The sequence below is a fragment of the Sus scrofa genome, chromosome 1 (genome assembly GCF_054392235.1).
Source record: "Sus scrofa isolate SSC_HxYL_T2T_F1_AM1 chromosome 1, Sscrofa_HxYL_maternal_Yorkshire_Landrace_v2.0, whole genome shotgun sequence".
Lineage (NCBI taxonomy): Eukaryota > Metazoa > Chordata > Mammalia > Artiodactyla > Suidae > Sus > Sus scrofa.
In genome coordinates, this window is record NC_139383.1 from 288,529,369 (window position 1) to 288,548,570 (window position 19,202).

Here is a 19,202-nt window from a genome sequence, read left to right on the forward strand (position 1 = left end):
GCCCGCGTCCGTAGACCGCCGGGCCGTGGCCGGGAGACCCGCGGCGGGGCCAGAGCGTCTTCTGGGGACCTCGCGCAGCCACCGCGCCTCCCTGTGCTGTTTCTCCGTTCGATGTCCTCAGACTTTTGGCGGAGGGACCGAGGAGAAAACCTCCCAAGCGCTCGTACCGCCTGGGCACCGAGGGCCGGCCCCGGAGACCACCCGCCTCGGGCCCCGGCGCTCCGCGGGGAGGGGCCCTGATTCCCAGGTGAGGGCGTCGTCCGGGTCCTGGAATTGGAATAAGGGCTTGGAGAAGTGGGGGTGCCCCTCCGCGTGGGGCGGAGGCGCGGGGGCTGCTGCGGGGACCGGACGCAAAACCGCGCCTCTTCCAGCGGGACCCGCGGCGCAGGCAGAGAGGCCGGGTCGACAAGTCGCCCGAGTTGGAAGCTTGCTTCTGCTGCCGTGAACACTTGGCGCGTCCAGAGGGGTGGAACAGCCCGTGCGCACCCCTCCTTGCTGCATCCATCCCCTCGGGGCCCACTGAGGTCCAGGGCCTGCGGAGCATCCGGGGTGCTGGTGGGTGAAGGGCACCGAGGGACCCGCACACCCTCCAAATCCCCAGGCCGTGGTCCCAGCCCTGTCTTTAGAGGCTTCTCAGAGCGGTCGCGGGGACGCCCGGGAGAGAACCTCATCCTGACACTTGCCCCCCAGACGCCCCTGTCCAAGTCTGGTCTGACAGCAGAAGCCAGAACCCACTTTTCCCCAGCGGGTAGGAGCACCAGTGGTGGGTGGGGTGAGATGAAGGACCCGGTCGGTGGTGACCTCTGGGTCTCGTTCCTGTAGCTAAGATCAGAGGGCCAAGCTACTTGAAACTCCAGCTGGGGTTCTTCAATGCTTCAGTGCTAGAATCCAGCTGTCCCACTTCAAAACATGCAGTTCTGTGCCTGGACGCCCGCGTCCAGCCTGCTGCCACTGCAGCCAGCCCAGCGGCAGCGGAGTCCACCCCAGCCCCACCGGCCAGGCCGAGCGTCATGTATCAGCCAAGCCGCCCTTTAGGTCCAGGAGAGCACGAGGGTTCTCCAGCCTGAACAGCGGCTGCATCAGCAAAAGAGGGACAGTGCGCGTGAGTTTCAGGGTCTATTAAACACGAAAGCCGTCAACTTGAACAGGAGGGGAAAAGTTTATTTTAAAAAATAGCACTTACGGAAGAAGAGCCCTTATGCCTCCCCTCCGACGGGAAGGGGCTGGAAAGGCGCTAGGGGAGGCCTTGGGCTCCCCGGAAGCCTCGGCGCTCGAGTCCCTGAACGCCACACCTCACCGTACAAGATGCCACTTGAAAGGTGTGCCCAAACCCTCCAGCCCCAAGCTGTCCAAACCCGGAGGCCCACAGAAATGCCCCTCAAGACGGCAGCCCCTGGGGGGACGGCCCTGACCACCTCGTGGGGCGTCCGCGCTCAGGCCACCCACCACCGGGGCCCGGGGGAGCTGAAGGAGTGGACTGCGAGCCAGAGGGGGCCCTGGCCAGGGCGGAAAGGCGCGGGATGAGGAGGCAAGCCCTTCCCTGGGGCTTGCTTTGTGTCTCTACTTAAAATCAAGGACGATCAGCTGAGCTTATCTTATACTTAATGCTCTGGAATGACAATGGAAGGCACTTATTAGAGCTGCTGTTTTCGTGGTTAGCTCAAAAAAAAAAAAAAAAATCACCAGCTCTTAGAGAAATGTTTTCCAATAGGCGATGCGTCTTGACAGCCCAGCAGGGAGCTCAGCGGGCAGCACCCCCCCCACCCCCGGCCCCCCAGCGAGGGGCCAGCCGTGCTCTTACAGGCGGGGGTGGCCAGCACAGAGATGCTTCTACTTCGGGGGAGGACGGCGCGTTTAAAGACACAGGGGCACTCTGGAAGGCTCCAGCGAGACTGCGGAATGTAAACAGAGCTGGGAGCGGGAGACCCCTGCGGTTCTCAAGACTCCTCCTGGTCTTTAATCTCAGAAATTCTGTCTATCGATTTAAGGATTTCAGCAACAAGATTCAGGGTTTCGGCTCCAGAAACCAGCTGCCTGAAACGAGAACACAGACGCAGGTGCTGAGCCGCCAGCTGTTCCAGAGCAGAGCAGGACGTCAAGGCCAAGGAGTCCTGAGGTGAAAAGCAGCTTTGTGTCTTTTTAGGGCCGCACCCGTGGCCTATGGAGGTTCCCAGGGTAGGGGTCGAATCAGAGCTGCAGCAGCCACCAGCCTATGCCACAGGCACAGCCACACCAGATTTGAGCCGCGTCTGGGACCTACACCACAGCTCACGGCAAAGCTGGATCCTTCACCCACTGAGCGAGGCCAGGGATCAAACCGAATTCGTTTCCGCTGAGCCACGGCAGGAACCCCCAAAAGAGCAGGTTTTTAAAACCTTAGATGAACTCTGAAGAAACTCTTCCTACTCAAGCCAGACGGGCACTGCCCAACAACTTGGGGGTCCCGGGGCCGGCGTCCAGCCTCTGTGCTTCTCCCTGGGGCAGTGTTGTCGGTCTTTTGCTCTCAAGAGCCCGGGGCCTGGGGCTTGGAGGAGGGGCTGCGCGTCGGCTCTGCCCAGAGTTACCCCCCAAGCCTCCCAGTCGCCCCCCTGTGGTCATGGAGCCTGCGGGAGCGCGACCCTGGGCTGGACGGGCTCCTGGCCCCGCACTCACCTGATGGAGGCGTGGGCGTTGTGCATGACGACGCGGAGATTCTGCAAGGCCACGTCGGTGTTCTGCTTCACCACCGTCAGGCTGGCGCCCTGGCCCGCCCGCAGGGCCTCATTCTCCCGCTTCAAGTTAGAGACCTGCGCCTGGGGCCCGGCGGGGCGGGGCGGGGAGGTCAGGACTCGCCCGGCTGAGCCTCGGTAGAGGCAGCGAGGGGAGGCCCCGGGAGACGCTGCTCCTTCCTGACTCCTGAAGGACGCGGGCCCAGCGCCGCCCCACCTCCCCCGGCCCCAGCTCTCATCCTCACAGAGGCCCCCCGGGCCCGTGTGTGGGCGCCCCCCGCGCCGGCAGGGATGCCCATGACCTCGTGTCACTGGGGACCGGGCGGCCTCCGTTGCTCAGGGCCCGAGAGGAAAGCCCTCTCTGCTGATCTGGGGCTCAGTCGCTGGGGCCGGGAAGAAGGCGCAGAGGCCCTTGGGGGTCTTGTCTGGGACGCGCGCGCCGCCCGCACCGTCGTCGGCGTGTCCCTCGAGTCACCTGGAGCAAGCTCACTTCCTGCTTCAGTTTCACGACGTGATTTTCTGCCTTCACCGCACGCTTCTGCCATCCCACCCCACACACGCACACACGAAAACGAAAGGGAAAAAGGAAGGAAGACAAAGAGACAAAGAGAGGTCCCCCTGACGTGGGGCCGTGGACACAGGAGACGCCTCCGCCTCGCAGCCGGCGCGCCTGCCCCTGGGTCGGGGGCCCCTGTGCCTCCTCACCCCACCGAGGGCCTGCCAGGGCCCCTGCGCGGAGCGACCCCCCGGCCCGGACGGGACGACCCCCGGCCCTCCCCCCCGGCCGCGGGCAGGGCCCGTCTGCCCACCGTCATCAGCTCCAGGTTCTGCTCCACCTGCCGCACGGCCGACTCCAGGTCGTGGAAGTCCCGCTCCTCCTTCATCATCTTCGCTTCCAGTTGCCGCTCGAGGGTCCTGACCCTGGTGCGACAGAAAAGCCCGCGCTGCGACCGTGAGCCTGAGGCTGAGAACGCCGGGAGGCGGGGGTTCTCACTGGATGGACTGGACTCAAAAACTCGAGCGCCCGGTTGGTTCAGAAGGCACCCCTGTTTCAGGCGCACCCCGCGAAGCCCAGCGGCAAGGCAGCCTCGGAGCTGGAGGCAGAGCCAGCGCGGGGCCACGGGCACTGCCAGCCTCAGGCAGCTCTGCTGCTCTGGCATCAAGCTTTCTTGCCTTTGCTCTTTTTTTTTTTTTTGCTTTTCTAGGGCTGCACCCACAGCATATGGAGGGTCCCAGGCTAGGGGGCGAATTGGAGCTGTAGCTGCCGGCCTACGCCGTAGCCACAGCACCGTGGGATCCGAGCCATGTCTGCAACCGGTACGCCACAGCTCACGGCAACACCAGATCCTTAACCCACTGTGTGAGGCCAGGGCGCGAACCTGCAACCTCATGGTTCCTAGTCGGATTCGTTTCTGCTGCAATGTTTCTTTTCTTTTTATGGCAGCACCTGCAGCACATGGAAGTTGCCATGCCAGGGGTCACATCAGAGCTGCAGCTACTGGCCTACACCACAGCAACACTGAATCCTTAACCCACTGAGCAAGGCCAGGGATCAAACCCGTATCCCCACCGAGGCTACCCTGGGTTCTTAACCCACTGAGCCACAGCGGGACCTCCCTCTGATGTTTAAAATAAACTTTTACGCAGGACATAAGAAACGTGTTTAATGCTAAGGATTTAATACGACAAAACCCAGGCTGAGTCTAACTCCTCCACTGCGTTATTCTTTGAGAGATAGAAGAAGCTCTGAATTGCAATCCTAGCTAAAGGCTTACATACATTTCTGTTTGAGTTTCAGAGAAGCTCTGAACCTCAGTCAGCTTTCTTCTTAGCTTAGAATTTTCATCTTTCAGCTGCAGAAAAAGAAAATCCTTGTTAGAAACTCTGCGTGTCTCACTCACAGGAGTCTGCGCTTCTGCAGTTTGGCCCTGGAACTTCCTGGTAAACAAAACGATTCCGGAGCCGCCCGGCAGGCCACTCACGGAGGAGAACCGAGGACAAGTTCAAGGCCTAGAGTCACAGGCTTCAGCTTTACTCACGTCTTGTGACGCCTTCTCTAGGTGACGGTGACTTTCTTAAAGGCCCTCAACTCTGGGCAAACTGTCCCTGAGCCGCCAGCTGGGGTGGACCTTTTTCTGAGGGGCAGCGCTTTGAGGGTCTCAAGTTGGCTCCAGCTCGTGCCTAGGTCGGGCCAGACCCAGAGCCCGCAGGGCCTTCCGGTTGGTTACGGCCCCACAGGCAGCCTCTGGAGCAGCCGCCAGAGCGACCTGTCCTTGGAGCCAAGACCCCGGGGGGCAAGGATGCCAGAGGCTCCAGGTTTTCTCCGGGAACGCCGCTCGGACCCAGGCTCTTCCCAGGCACCACCAGGCCCCCCACTTACTGCTTCGTAACTTATCTGCAGCGTCCGCAGGCGCCTGTCCCCCAGGGCCTCCCCGTGGGCGGCAAAGTCCGTGCTGGGGCTCCCCGCTGGGGAGCCACGCAACTCGGCATCGCTCGGTGTCCACGAGGGCAGAGACTCGGGCCCCACCAGCTCCGAGGGGTTGGAGAAAAAGGAGACGTAGGTGCTGCAGGGCGACGTGCTGGCCGCGCCCCTGGAGGAGTGCGTCTGCTCCACGGTGGACGGCAGGTAGGCCCCGTGCCAGCCCTCGTCCTCGTCCTCGTCCTCGTCCAGGAGGTCGCCCGCCCCCGTCGGGTCTTCGAAAAATGGCTGCTGATAGTCCAGGCCATACCCCGCGGTTTGGGAGGCTGGGGAGTCGCGGTCGAGTCCCAGTGCGTGCCTTGTGGCTTCCTACAGAGAACGGGGAGGCAGGGCGCGGACTCAGAGGCCACCCCAGGTCTCTCTCCCTAGCTGGTCACGCTCCGCCGGGGGAGGGCAGAGGCAGGAGCGGCGCGAACGGCCGCTGAGCCCCGTGCGGCTGCTCCTCTGGGCTCAGCAGCCTCGCTGCACCGGCTCTGCTGCACCCTCTCCTCCGGAGAAACGTGCTGCGCGACAGCAGAGAGACGTCCTCGGGGCCAGGGTGGGGGTGTCTCTCCGTCCAAGATCATCGCAGACAATGCCTTAGACCTACTTTTGAATAAACTCTGCCGTCGGTGTCCTCTTTCGACAGGCCGAGGTTCTTGGTCTTCAGAAACTCTTTAAAGGAGAATGGATTTGCTTCTGAGAGATCTTCCAGTTTGTCATCTGAAATGAGAGCAGCAGCACGGAATGCAGCGTCTCCCAGGCATCAGCGAGAGCGACTGTTCCCACTCACTGCTCCTTCCCAAACCTGACCCCTAAGGCTGGGGACGCTGTCCCCGCGACGCCACCAGACCTTGGTGACACAGGAAATGAGAAAGCGGCTGAGGAGACAGCCCGGCTTGGACATGTGTTCCAGACCCTCCTCCCTGCCCCCAGCCCCGGGTTCCCACACCCTGCTGCCCACGGAGTCCACCGGGGACCCGAAGACCAAGACGCGCCTCTGCCCCCACGCGGGCGGAGCCGGTCGGCCTGGGCACAGCTGGGCTGGGTGGCTAGAGCTGAGATGCAGCTGTGCTGGGAATCACTGCGCTGCCTCTAGCCTTTCCCCCACTGGCCCCTCCAGCCCCCCTTCTCTTTCCCGCTCTCCCAGTACCCCCCCCCCAGCCACACTGTGACCCTTCTGGCCCACCAACGACGCAAGCCCAGGGCCAGCCCTGGATGAGGCGGGCGCCTGTAACCCAGCCCCTGCTGTCTCCTCAGACCTTCAGGTGTGACCTCCGACTCTCACGGCCCAGGTTCTCCCGGCCCTGGGCCCTCTCGCTCCACTCCAGGGCCAAAACTGAATCTGTGGGATTCTGCTCCCACCTGCTCGTCTGGGCCCCAGGTACACGAGTTATACACGGTCAACAACCCCACCACCAGGCTCGTGCCTGGCGTGGTGTGTGGGACAGAGACGAGAAAGGGTTACTGAACTACTCTACCTCCGAAATGTGTGTTCTGGACCCGAGCTGGGCCTTGCTTAGCACACTGCCCCTTGCCACAGCCAAAATCTGCAAAGAGACATCCGTCACCCAGCGTGTGCAAGGGATCCTTATTTACGTATTTGCTTAAGGCTGCAGCCTCGGCACGTGGCCCAGGGCCCGTATCCCAGCCACCGCTGTGGCCCACTGCATGGGGCCAGGGATCCAGCCTGCGCCTCCCCAGGGACCTCAGCTGCTGCAGTCAGGTTCTTAACCCACGGCGCCCGGGTGGGATCTCCATGGGAAGCCTTTGTGACCACAGCTTCGGACATGTCTCTGACTGCAGTGGTTCTTACAGCCTGGGCAACTTTCAGGCACAAGCCCCTGGGCTCCTGCCCCTGGAGATGGTCTGACTTCCACAGGCCCTGGCATCTGTGAATCTGAAAAGGCTCCCCATAGTTTCGAGGCCCAGTGGGGCAGGCGCCTGTCCTCCTCTACCTTGTGGTACCTCCTGAAGTTGTCATTAGCTGGGTTGTCATTAGCTCCTGGCCTCTGACATAACCCCCTAAATACTCCCCAACACTCTGGCTGGACACCAGGCAGTGGAGCCGCCTGGGGAGAGCCAGGATGAACTCAAGTTGGCCACTGCCCAGCTGGAGGAAGGCTCCCTGGTCCCTCCGCCCGAAGAAAGAGGTGGTTTCCTGCACTCCCTGGGGCGAGGCCTCTAGCCTGGCACTTCCCGTGGTCCACTGCCGCACGTCTGGCAGGGATGGGGGCGGGTCTCCCAGAGGAAACCCTGAGCTTCCAGCAGGCGGGACCCCCGCGACTTCGGGTTTAGGCTCCCAGCGCCCCGCACCAAGCTGGTGCTGGTGGTCCTCGCTGGGTCCAGGGGCGGGTTGAGGCTCCAGCGAGGTGCCCACAGGTACTGCCGGAACCGGGGGTCCCTGAGGCTTGTCTCTCACCTGTGTCTCCCACGGAAGCTAGCACCGGACTGGGCACATAGCACATAAACGTCGGCCGAATGCCGAAGAGGTGGGACTCCAGGTCCCTGCCTTGGGGGCGCTCACAGTCTAGCTGGGGGAGACAAGACCGGCGCTCATAGAACGCTGGAGCTGCAATAACAACAAGAGCGACTTCACCGCGCGCCGCGCCGCGCGGGCGCCCTGCGTGCCCGCCGCACCTGGACCTCAGCACGGCCGCCGGGCCGCGGACGCGCTCCCACCCGCCCGCCGCTGCTCACCGTCCGGAATGACGAGGCTCCGGGCCCGGGACAGCGGGGTGACGCCCGGGCGGCGCGCGTAGCCCGCCATCGCCGCGGGCCCCGCGGCGCCGGCTCTCTCTAGCCCGGCAGCGGCGGCTCCATGGCCCCGGCTCCGCCCCGGCCGCGGCCCGAGTCGCCCGCCCCCGTCGCCCGCCGCTCGGCCACCGCTCCGAGCCTCCGGCCGCTGCTTCCGCCCCGCGCAGCGGCAGCGCGAGCCCGAACGCCGCGGGCCGGCTCCGGGGGGGCGGGGCCCCGGGGGCGGGGCCGGAAGTGACGACAGAAGCGGTGGGCGGAGACCCAAGATGGCGGCCGTGGTGCTGGCGGCGACGCGGCTGCTGCGCGGCTCGGGCCCCTGGGGCCGCTCGCGGCTGAGGTGAGCGGAGGGCGCGCCGCGGGGCTGCGGGGGGCTGCGGCGGCCCGCGTCCCTGTGGGCGCCGCGCCTGTGGCCGCCCCCCGCCGAGGCGCGGCGCCGGGCCGGCGGGCTGGGACTGCGGGACCCCAGCCCCGCCCCGGGGGCGCCGGGGGCGCTTCCCCGCCCGACGCCCCGGGCCCCGGTCCCCAGCCCCATCCGCCTCTCCTCTGCCGCCCTCTCCTCCCGGGCGGACTGCGGGGGGCTCGCCCGGGGCCACGTGTCCTCTCCGCCCCGGCCCCTTCCGGCCGCGTGCCCCCTCGTGAGCCAGGGTTCTCTGGCCGCCGGAGCCCTGCCCTCGGCGGCTCTGCTGTGTGCCCTGTCCTGCGGATGTTTGGCCTCCTCTGTCCCCATCGCAGTCGCGCCCAGGCGGCCAGGCCTGCCTTTTCCCACCCTGGCCCCTTGGCTCAGGCAGCAGATAGGTGTTGCCCCTCGCAGTCCGCGGGAGCTGAGTGAGGGCTCCGGCGCGCGGGGGACAGGGACGCGGTCGTGTGCCCAGTGTCACCTTTGGAGCGAGTAGGCCACGGTCAGTGGTATGAGGCGGGAGAGACTACGTTCAGGTAGCAGGATGAGGAGCAGCCTCTGGGGAGGTGAGCGTTAACCAGGAGGTGGGGAATGAGAAAGGGGCAGCCCTGAGACCCGCGGCCCTGGGCGAAGGCGGCCCGAGGGGCTCCAGGAAGGGACCGGCAGGCCAGTGGCATCTGGACGTGGGAGGCGAATTTGGGGAGGGAGTGGGAGGCCGGAGCAGGTGAGGAGGTGTGGCCTCTGTGCTGAGGGACAGTGCGGGCTAAGAGCTCTGCAGAAACCCACCTAAGGGGCAGGTGCTGCTGCCCCTCTCTCAGCGAGGCGGCCTGTGCGGCCCAAAGACTTACGGATCTGACTGCAGGTCCCTGGGCTCAGCCAGAATTTTTCCCCGCAGTGGGGCGCTTGGTCACTCCTCCGTGTTGTCTCTAGAGAGGTATAGAGATAAGTTCTCTAGGCGAGATGTCGAGGCTTGTTTTCAGTTTTCTTTCAGGGCTGCTTCCTTCCGCGGCATACGGAAGTTCCCGGGCCAGGGGTTGAGTTGGCGCTGCAGCTACCAGCGTACACCGCAGCCACAGCCACGCCAGACCCAAGCCGCTTCTGTGACCGTGGGGCAGGTTGCAGCAACGCCAGAGCCTTTAACCCCCTGAAGAGGCCAGGGATCGAACCTGCATCCTGATGGATCCTAGCAAGGTTCTTAACCCACTGAGCCACAGCGGGAACTCCACGTTGAGCTTGAGCTGTATCTGGGTGGTCTCTGCGTTCCGTGGGCTGATTCTTGCTGGGAGCGGGCCCACTCGGGGCCCGCTCCTCTCTTACAGGTTCGGCGCCCCTGCGGGCAGACAGTTCAGTAGCGGCGGTGCCTATCCCAACATACCCCTCTCTTCCCCCCTACCGGGGGTCCCCAAGCCTGTCTTTGCTACAGTCGATGGACAAGAGAAGTTTGAAACCAAAGTCACCACACTGGATAATGGGCTTCGCGTGGCATCTCAGAATAAGTTTGGACAGTTCTGCACGGTAGGAAGTAAGTGCTCCCGGCGGTGTCGTGGGCGCTCCCGTCCGTCGTGACGTGCACTCGTTTCAGCTGACTCTTGTAGTTAGTACATGGCAGGGAGTCGCATCCTGGGTGAAGAAGCTTCGTGCGTACAGAGTGTGTGAGTCTGTAACACTGGCGCGTGTGCTCAGCTGGGAAACTCACAATCGAGATAATTAACGTGTTCACTACGCTCATAGGTTTAAACTTGGTTCTTTAGTCATGTTTGCGATTTTAAGGGGTTTCCCTTGTGGCTCAGTGGTTAACGAACCTGACTAGTATTCCTGAGGACGTGGGTTCGATCCCTGGCCCCGCTCAGTGGGTTAATGATCTGGGGTTGCCGTGAGCTGTGGTGCAGGTCGCAGACGCGGCTCGGATCTGGCGTGGCTGTGGCTGTGGTGCAGGCCGGCAGCTGTGGCTCCTATCAGACCCCTCGCCTGGGAACCTCCATGTGCTGTGGGTGTGGCCCTACAAAGACCAAAAGAAAAAGAAAAGACCCTCGATTTCAAAAAGGTTCTCTTGATGAGTCTTCCATTTTGAACATTTGATTTAACCTATTTTCTTTTTATTACCAGTTCTTATTAATTCAGGATCAAGATATGAAGCGAAATATCTTAGTGGAATTGCTCACTTTTTGGAAAAATTGGCATTTTCGGTCAGTGTCCCATCTGTGACCTTTGCGACTATACTTGGGAAGAGCCACCGGGTTTTGCTGTTCTAGAATGACCACTTTAACAGGGGATTAAGTCTTCAAAGTTGTAAAAGGTTTCTAAGTTAAATGATAATTTGCCTTAACGTGTCTTGAAACACATTTAAGAAAGTAAAGTTTGGAGTTCCCTGTTGTGGCTCAGTAGGTCAAGAACCTGTGTCGTATCCATGAGGATGTGGGTTCGATCCCTGGTCTCGCTCAGTGGGTGAAGGATCCAGCATTGTTGCTGTGGCTGTGGCGTAGGTTGGCAGCTGCAGCTCCGATTTGACCTTAGCCTGGGACCTTCCGTATGCCGCGGCTGTGGCCCTAAAAAGAAAATTGAAAACTAATTTTTTTTTTTTTTAAAAAACCGTATTTTGGAGGTTGTTTTGGATTGCTTATTTAGATTTCCTCGTTTATTTTCTTTTTCTAGTCTACCGATCGGTTTGCCAGCAAAGATGAAATCTTGCTTACCTTGGAAAAGCACGGGGGCATCTGTGACTGCCAGACCTCGAGGTGAGCAGCCTTCACCGGCAGACTTCTGCTTGATGGGAGCTGCTGTTCTCAGCCTCGGTCAGCGTCCCACCGAGCCCTCCCATCAGAGAGGCCGGGAGGTGGAGGCGAGACGTGAGCGGGCAGAGCCCAGGGGTGGCAGCACGTTGGTGCTTGGGGCCAAGCAGTTCCAGCAGGCCGCTGACCCTCTGGTTGGAGCCAGGCTGCTGGCTGGGCTTTGGGGCTGCAGAGCAGGCCCTGCCCCCAAGATGCCCACAGACGAAGTAGACGGCTGCACCACAGGGAGTGGACACCCGAGCTGGGGACCAAGGCTAGGGGTGGGGGGCAGCTTGACACGGGGGCCGGTTCTGCATAGAAATGGGATGAGGGGAGGCCTGGCTCGGAGCGGGCACAGCAGGTGCAGAGGCCCAACCGGAGGCGGCAGCCGTCTGTTCTGGGTCGGGAGGGGTCCGGGAGGCAGCCCAGCATGGACGGGGCCGGGCTGCTGTGGACGAGGGCGGATCGGCTGCCAGGGTGGAGCGCGTTCAGAAAGCTCTCTCCGGGGCCATGTGAGATGAGTGGACGACGGTCACCCTTGTTTAAACCGTCGTCTCAGTCTGAGCCGTAGAACGTTCCTTAGAAAAGAGGTTCAAGGACCAGAGCTAGCCTGAGGCCGGTACGGTCCTGTTTTCAAACAAAAGGTCTGTTCAGAGACTTCTGGCTCCCGGGGGTGAGGGCCAGGCCTGTGTCCTGCCCCGACACTGACTCAGCTCAGACGTCCCCACTGAGAACAAACGGCCCCTTCTCTGCGGAGACCCGGGGCCCTGTCTGTGCGCGTACGGCCTTGCCTGCTGGGCGTGCGCTCCTGCCCGTGCTCCCCGTGGTTCTCTGGTCGTCGTGCCTGCACCTCCCACCTGACTCCCTCTGCCCGCGTGACTCTAGGGCCGCGAGCTCTGAGCCAGTTAGCGGTCAGTCTCTGGCCCCCAGCGAGACGTGGGGACAGGTGTGTTCCCAGAGCGACAGTTCCAGCAGCCATCCCTGCCTGGCACGGGTTCCATCCCTGGCCTGGGAGTTTCTGCAGGCCCAGGCGTGGCGGAAAAAAAAGCAAGCACAGGATGAAGCTCTGGCCTAGGAGGGCGCCTCTCCGCGCTGGCTCCCCAGCGCTCAGCTTGCACACGGCTATGGCTCCTGCCAGCCCGGAGCTCACGCCGTACGGGGGGGGGTGCCGATCCTCGAGGCGGAGTGATGCACAGCCGTTCCGGCACTGCTGGTTTTCCAGAGACACCACCATGTATGCTGTGTCTGCCAATTCTAAGGGCCTGGACACCGTGGTCGGCTTGCTGGCGGACGTGGTCCTGCACCCCAGGCTAACAGGTGTGCATTCGGGCTGCTTGAGGGGTCTTTGCGGGGGGTGGGGGTACCGGGAGGCGTGTTAATGCACAGCCCTGGGAGGAGGTGTGGGTTGGTTGGTTTTTTTTTTTTTGGTCTTTTTTGCCATTTCCTGGGCTGCTTCCACAGCATGTGGAGGTTCCCAGGCTAGGGGTCTAATCGGAGCTGTAGCCGCTGGCCTACGCCAGAGCCACAGCCACGCGGGATCCGAGCCGCGTCTGCAACCTACACCACAGCTCACGGCAACGCCAGATCCTTAACCCACTGAGCAAGGGCAGGGACCGAACCCACAACCTCATGGTTCCTAGTCGGATTGGTTAACCACTGCGCCACGACAGGAACTCCGAGCAGGCGTGTTAATGCACAGCCCTGGGAGGAGCGCCGAGTCTCTGGAGCCTGGGGCCTCCGCCAGGGACAGTCAGGAAATACCGCTGACAGGAGAGTCCTCGAGGCCCTTGGACGTCTGGGGCGAAGCTGGTTCTTCCAGTTCAGAAAAGCTGCTTCCTCAAGCGAGGTGCTGCCGGCAGTTTCCAGGTCCCCGTTCCCTTCCTCCGCCTCGTAGGCGGCAGGATTTGAGCTGCCAGGAGCGGGCCCGCAGCGGGGCCGTGCTGGTTGTCGCAGCCGCCCTCACTGCCCTTGGGGCTCCCAGGCTGTGGTCCCACATCGTGATCGTGTCCAGCTGGCCGACGAGTGGCCTCCTTGACACTGGCCCGTGCCTTCGAAGCGCCGTCCCAGCCAGCGTCCCTTCATCCCCGTGGCAGCAGTCTCCGCAGAGCAGGTCCGCGTGGCCGTCTGGCGGCAGAGCTGGAGGAGGGGCCGGATCCCTCCGGGTCACGGCCTGCGGGGCGCTCTCCCCTGGCAGACGCAGGTGTCCCCGGGGCTGCCCCGGACAGAGGCAGAGGGGGCCCTGCCAGCAGCCACGGCCAGGGGCGCTGGCGGCCCGGGTGCGAGCCTGTCTGGTTCTCTGCAGACGAGGAGCTGGAGATGACGCGGATGGCTGTCCAGTTTGAGCTGGAGGACCTGAACATGAGGCCCGACCCGGAGCCGCTGCTCACCGAGATGATTCACCAGGTGACATGGGCGCGGGCCACTCTGAATCCCACGCGGTCTTACGCGTCCCACGTCTCCCCGTAACGGTCTCTGGAACGAGTCTTTTGTGTTTTCCCTGCCTTTTCGTTCTGGAGAGCCAGGCTCTTCTATCTTCGTAAACACGCAGAGCTGCTCTTGCCAAGAGGCCGCAGCCGAGAGGAGCAGCTGGCGGGCTCCGCCCTGTGCGGCTGGGGCTCCGGCTGGGGCTCCGCGGCCCGGCTGGCCTGGGGGTGCCGGCCGCGGGCTTCCCGTCACCGGTTCCTCCCGCCCCTCCCTCAGGCTGCTTACCGGGAAAACACGGTCGGCCTCCAGCGCCTCTGCCCCGCGGAGAACGTGGCGAAGATGGATCGAGCGGAGCTCCACGCCTACCTGAGGAACTACTACACCCCCGACCGCATGGTGCTGGCCGCGGTGGGCGTGGAGCACCAGCACCTGGTGGAGTGTGCCAGAAAGCACCTCCTGGGCAGCCGGCCGGCGTGGGGCAGTGACGGGGCCGTGCAGGTGGACAGGTCGGTGGCGCAGTACACCGGGGGCATCGTCAAGGTGAGGCTCCCGCGACGGCGGGCGGGGTCGCTGCTCTCGGCTCCTGGGGGCCGTGTGGTTGGGTTTGTCGCGCGAGTGTCAGGCGGAGCCCCCGGCTGCCTTCCCCGAGCGCCCGGCGCCGAGGCGGCGCCGGCTGGAGGGGGCCTCGGCCTGCAGAGGGAGGAGGGCGCGGTGCCGTTCGCGTGGTTTCTCTGGAGCCGGGCCTCGGCCCAGGGCGCCTGACCCTAGTGTGTGGGGCCTGGCGGCCGTGGCTCTGGTTCCAGCTGGAGCGGGACATGTCCAACGTCAGCCTGGGCCCCGCCCCGTTCCCCGAGCTCACGCACGTCATGATCGGCCTGGAGAGCTGCTCCTTCCTGGTGAGCCCCCCGCCCGCCCGCGCGCCCCGCCCCGGGGAGGTGGGAGGCGGGTGCCAGGCCGGGGCGCCCGCTGAGCCGCCGCCCCTCCCGCAGGAGGCCGACTTCATCCCCTTCGCCGTGCTCAACATGATGATGGGCGGGGGCGGCTCCTTCTCGGCCGGCGGCCCCGGCAAGGGCATGTTCACCCGGCTCTACCTCAACGTGCTCAACAGGTGGGCGGCGCGTCCCGGGGGGCCGGGCCGGGCGCTCGGGCCCCTGCGCCACCTCCCGCGTCCTCTGCGTCCCGCAGGCACCACTGGATGTACAACGCCACCTCCTACCACCACAGCTACGAGGACACGGGCCTCCTGTGCATTCACGCCAGCGCCGACCCGAGACAGGTGAGGGCCGGGCCCGCCCTGCCCCTTCCTCTCCGAGCCCGGCCTTCGCGGGGACCAGGCCGCTGCTGCCGGGCCCGGCCGGGCCTCCCGCTCCACGCTCTCTTACCCCTCTTACAGGTTCGAGAAATGGTGGAGATTGTCACGAGAGAGTTTGTGCTGATGGCCGGAGCCGTGGATGTGGTGAGTGCAGCTCGGCGCCCTTCCCGGCCGCTCCGTGGGCGGAGGAGGCCGGCTCGGGGCCCGTCCCCCGCGCCCAGGCCACCGGTGTCCCAGCCAGAACCGCGCAGCTGCGGGAGCCCGTCCTCCCCGGTCTCTGGCTGAGAGCCCCCGGGGTCCCGTGACCACCCAGGTCCTGGGGCGCTTGAGAGCAGCGTCCTGCGGGAGGAGGGGCCCCTCGGCATCGTCCGGCTCCTGCGGCCGAGTCTTCTGTTTGAATCTGAGGTTTGGTATGTTAGAACACGTACGCGTTTCGAAGCCTCTCTCTTCCCGGACCAGAACTGGCACAAGTAAGCAGGATCTGTGTGCGTGGGCCAGGCGCAGACAGAAGCCCAGGGCGTGCGCCTCGGGGCTCGGGGCGCGTGCCTCGCCTTCAGAGTGGCCTCTCTCCGGTAGCCGCCTGCTCTTTTCTTAATCAGGAAAAGAAGCGTTACTTTAAAAATAAAACGTTTACTGGAGTTCCCGTTGTGGCGCAGTGGTTAACGAATCCGACTAGGAACCATGAGGTTGCGGGTTCGGTCCCTACCCTTGCTCAGTGGGTTAACGATCCGGCGTTGCCGTGAGCTGCGGTGTAGGTTGCAGACGCGGCTCGGATCCCGCGTTGCTGTGGCTCTGGCGTAGGCCGGTGGCTACAGCTCCGATTGGACCCCTAGCCTGGGAACCTCCATATGCCGCAGGAGCGGCCCAAAGAAATAGCAAAAAGACCAAAAAAAAATAAAATAAAACGTTTAGAAATTAAGAGCTGATGGTTTCCTTAGCGTCCTGCTAGAGAAACAGTGCTTTGCCCTCTAACGCGAAAGCAGCTTGAGACGAAGGGGGTTTGCAGCTGTGAAAGTGAGCAGCTCGGCCTCCGTTAGGCCGAGGAAGGCAGACGGAGACCCGGCGGCCGGGAGTCTGTCTGTCCCCAGCTCCAGGCTGGGCCCCGGGAGCGTGACCCGCTGGCGTCGCGGCGTTCGCAGCGTGCTCAGTGAGGCCCGAGCGGCGGGGCCGGTGGCCGGGGCTGGTTCCCCGTGGGGTTTCCCAGGGAGCAGGGCCTGCGTCTCGCGTGTCTCGCGTTGGATGGAGCCCGGGGCCGGCGCTCCATCTGTGTTCTTGTGATTTCGACGTGCGGCCAGCTTGGGGTCCCGGCCTCTGGGGGGTTGGCGCGGCCCCTGCTCGTGCTGCCTGGCAGACACGGGAGCCCGAGGGGCGCTCGCTTCTCTCCGTCGGACGTGCCAGGCGCGGTCCCGCCGGGGAGGACGCAGGGCGGGGCTGGCGCCTGCCGGCCGAGCCCCGACTGACGGACGGCGCCCCCCAGGTGGAGCTGGCGCGGGCCAAGACGCAGCTGACGTCCATGCTCATGATGAACCTGGAGGCCAGGCCCGTCGTCTTCGAGGACGTGGGCAGGCAGGTGCTGGCCACGCGCTCCAGGAAGCTGCCCCACGAGCTGTGCGCGCTCATCCGTGAGTACCGCCCCGGCCCCGCCGGCCTCGGCTGAGCGCCTCGCCGTGACCCCCCGGGCTCCAGCGGGGCCCCACGGGGAAAGTGGGTGCCAAGCGCTTGGCGCCGTGCTGCCCCTGCAGGGGCCCCAGCTCTGACACTGCTGCCCTCGGGGGTCTGGGCCCAGGTCTCCACGGCCTCCCCGGGTGACCTTCGGGGGGCCCTGGAACTTGTGGGTGTGGGAGGCCTGGGGCTCTGGGGGCAGGGCGGTCGTGGCGGGCAGCAGCTTCCCGAGGGGCCGTAGCCGGGAGGTTCCGCCTTTGCCCAGTGGAGACGGGTCACCGGGTGTGAGGCCAACGGCCTCTGGGCTCTCCTGGGCTTGCGTCCTGCTGAGGACAGCGCGTGCCCCGTGCATGGCCCCTCGTCTTCCCTTGGAGGCGCACGCCCCGCGCTCGGAGGCCTCGTCTCCTGTAGAAGCACGTTCCCAGCAGTAACGAACCTGACTGGCATCCCCGAGGACGTGGGTCCTTTCCCCAGCCTCGCTCCTTGAGATGCCGCATTGCTGTGGCTGTGGTGTGGACCGGCAGCTCTGATTCAACCCCTAACCTGGGAGCTTCCCTGTGCCGCGGGTGCAGCCCTCAAAAGAAGAGACCCAAGTTCGCGGGCGTGGTTCGCTACGCCAAGGCTGCGCCCCTCGTTCCCACGCCCGTCCCCGCAGACTCACGGTGTAGCTGACGGGTTGATGGGGTTCCTGTTCTAATGACCTTGACCCCTGTGGACATGGGCCCATCCTCACGCATTTGGAAATTGTACGTGTAAACCACCAGCACGTCCCCGTTACCAAGCGGCTCGACCCTGACTGGCCCTGCGTCCAGTCCCCACAGGCTGCACGTGGCCCTCTGGAGTCCTCTGCACCCGCCCCCGCGGAGGCGGGGCCGGGGCAGGTGGGGGCCAGTGCTCCCCTGACATCTCTGTCCCCTGTGCCAGGCGACGTGAAGCCAGAGGACATCAAGAGAGTTGCCTCAAAGATGCTCCGTGGCAAGCCGGCCGTGGCCGCCCTGGGGGCCCTGGGCCACCTGCCGACGTACGAGCACATCCAGGCGGCGCTGGCCAGCAAGGACGGGCGGCTGCCCAGGACCTACCGCCTCTTCCGCTAGAGCCCGGGGCCGGCGGCGCCTTCTGCTGCGTTCTCTGGGGTGACTTTACAGCCGTGCAGGCTGCGGGCTCTCCCCAGGCGCAAAAGGACGAACCTGCTGTCTCCAGAGCAGTCCCCGCAGAGCTGAATGTGCCAGTCAGTGGAATAAAGCTTTACTCCGTCGCAGCTGCAAACTGAGAGCGCGAGGCTCCACGGGGTCGGCCCTGCGTCCTCACACCCCCGGGCCTTTGAGCAGGTGGGGCCCCGCCAGGGTCGCTGGTGGTCCACTGATGCCAGCCGGCCGTCGGGAGGCCTGTGCCACCGGCCCCGCTCTGGCCACGTGGTCCCTGGTGACGCACAAGCCGGCTGCCCTCCCCAGCCTGACAGGTGAGGTGGCGCTCTCGCCGCGAGCAGGAAGCTGCACCCTGACCCCAGAGGCGCCGATGGGGGTCAGCGAGGCCTGCGGACGTGCTGAGGGCGGAGGCCCGAGGAGCCCTGGGCTGCGGTTCAGGGCGGCCACCCGGCCGTCGGCGGGCTGGGCGGAAACAGCCGCACGGCTTTTTCCAGGAAAGACAAACCCGCGAGGCAGAGGCAGTGGCCCTGCGGTGTGGCTGGGAGGGTCCGACTGCCATCCCCCGCAGCGGGTGTGCCCTCGCCGCGGAGGTGGCTGGCGGGGGGCACCTCTCGGGAGCTTCGTGTGGGAGGAGCGTGCCTGGCGGGGAGGCCACGCTTCCCGGGTGGGGGAGGAGTGCCTCCCGCAGAGCCGGCGGCACGGCCTGCCTCCTGGAAGCTGCCCCGGTGTCTAGTGGCGGCGGTGCTCGTGGGCCCTGCTCCCCGACGCCCTGTGCCCTCCCCCCACTTCAGGTCCCTGAGCGGCCAGGCCTGAGCCGCCTGCCCGCCCGTGCCCCGGGGCAGCCCGGCCGGCTGGGCAGGACTCGGCGCCTTGGAGAGCGGGAGCCAGGCTTCACATTCAGCCTCGTGCTTGCCGGTCGTGTCCCAGTTCTTCATGGAGCTTGCTTTGCAGACCCTGGCGGTTCCCTTTGCGTCGATGTGCATTTTCACCTGCCTTTCCAAGTGAGCTCCGTTCCCGCGGACTCCCGCGCCCGTTGCGAAGTAACTGCCTCACTTCGGACGCAGGAGACCTAGGTGGTGACCCCAGGACAGGGAGCTCCGTCTCAAGCCACGCGCCAGGGCCACGTGGACGCTGCCTTTGTGACGGAAGGCTGTCAAGTCACTGATCCAGAACTCGGCACATTGGTTTGAGCAGAATTTTATACAGACAATCTTAGCTGCTTGAAATTGGAAGGGATTGCCTGTCCCTTCTCATTAGCGGGACTTCTGTGTCTGAACAGAGCGGGTACCTTGAAATTTCACATATTTTGGAAGCTGAGACTAATAAAAGTTTGAGACACTCAGCTGCTGAACTGACTCTCCTTCATTCCTCAGGACCCACTCAAGTCTGAAGCGCTCCCGTTTCCCTAAAAGCCCCGTCTCCGGAACACTGGCCTGGGGGCAGGGCCCGGGGCGGGGTGGAGGCGCAGGCCGCAGAGGGGACCCGGGGACAGCAGACTTCCGGCCTCAGCGCCGGCCCCTCGTCTCACGAGAGCAATTCTAAGACAGACAGTGCGTGTAGGCGGTTCCTTT

The 19,202-nt window shown here is 64.4% G+C and overlaps 2 protein-coding genes across 8 annotated transcripts; one reads left to right on the forward strand and one right to left on the reverse strand.

Moving 5' to 3' along the window:
• Nucleotides 1–1,140: 1,140 nt before the first annotated feature.
• Nucleotides 1,141–8,082, reverse strand: ENTR1 (endosome associated trafficking regulator 1). Of its 6 annotated transcripts, none has more exons than XR_014842739.1 (10): nt 7,867–8,082; nt 7,589–7,738; nt 6,648–6,716; nt 5,777–5,889; nt 4,748–5,496; nt 4,488–4,561; nt 3,518–3,629; nt 3,184–3,246; nt 2,653–2,792; nt 1,141–2,034 (listed from the first exon to the last, which is right to left on the reverse strand). XR_014842739.1 is itself a non-coding variant. In XM_021081157.2 (10 exons), the coding sequence occupies exons 1-10, from the start codon at nt 7,934–7,936 to the stop codon at nt 1,938–1,940; spliced, it is 1,296 nt and encodes a 431-aa protein (XP_020936816.1). In that variant the 5' UTR covers nt 7,937–8,082; the 3' UTR covers nt 1,141–1,937. The 6 variants fall into 6 exon arrangements, 4 of the variants coding, with proteins under 4 accessions (XP_020936816.1, XP_084876528.1, XP_020936814.1 ...); XM_021081157.2 differs by having other exon boundaries at nt 5,089–5,496; XM_085020402.1 differs by lacking the exon at nt 7,589–7,738 and having other exon boundaries at nt 5,089–5,496.
• Nucleotides 8,083–8,165: 83 nt separating this feature from the next.
• PMPCA (peptidase, mitochondrial processing subunit alpha) lies at nt 8,166–18,973 on the forward strand. 2 transcript variants are annotated; one of them, XM_021081154.2, is made up of 13 exons: nt 8,166–8,260; nt 9,640–9,842; nt 10,427–10,506; nt 10,973–11,055; nt 12,311–12,405; nt 13,391–13,491; nt 13,789–14,052; nt 14,316–14,408; nt 14,502–14,620; nt 14,698–14,788; nt 14,906–14,968; nt 16,302–16,446; nt 17,411–18,973. In XM_021081154.2, the coding sequence occupies exons 1-13, from the start codon at nt 8,190–8,192 to the stop codon at nt 17,578–17,580; spliced, it is 1,578 nt and encodes a 525-aa protein (XP_020936813.2). In that variant the 5' UTR covers nt 8,166–8,189; the 3' UTR covers nt 17,581–18,973. The 2 variants fall into 2 exon arrangements, with proteins under 2 accessions (XP_020936813.2, XP_084876509.1); XM_085020383.1 differs by lacking the exon at nt 8,166–8,260 and adding an exon at nt 8,485–9,511.
• Nucleotides 18,974–19,202: the final 229 nt, after the last annotated feature.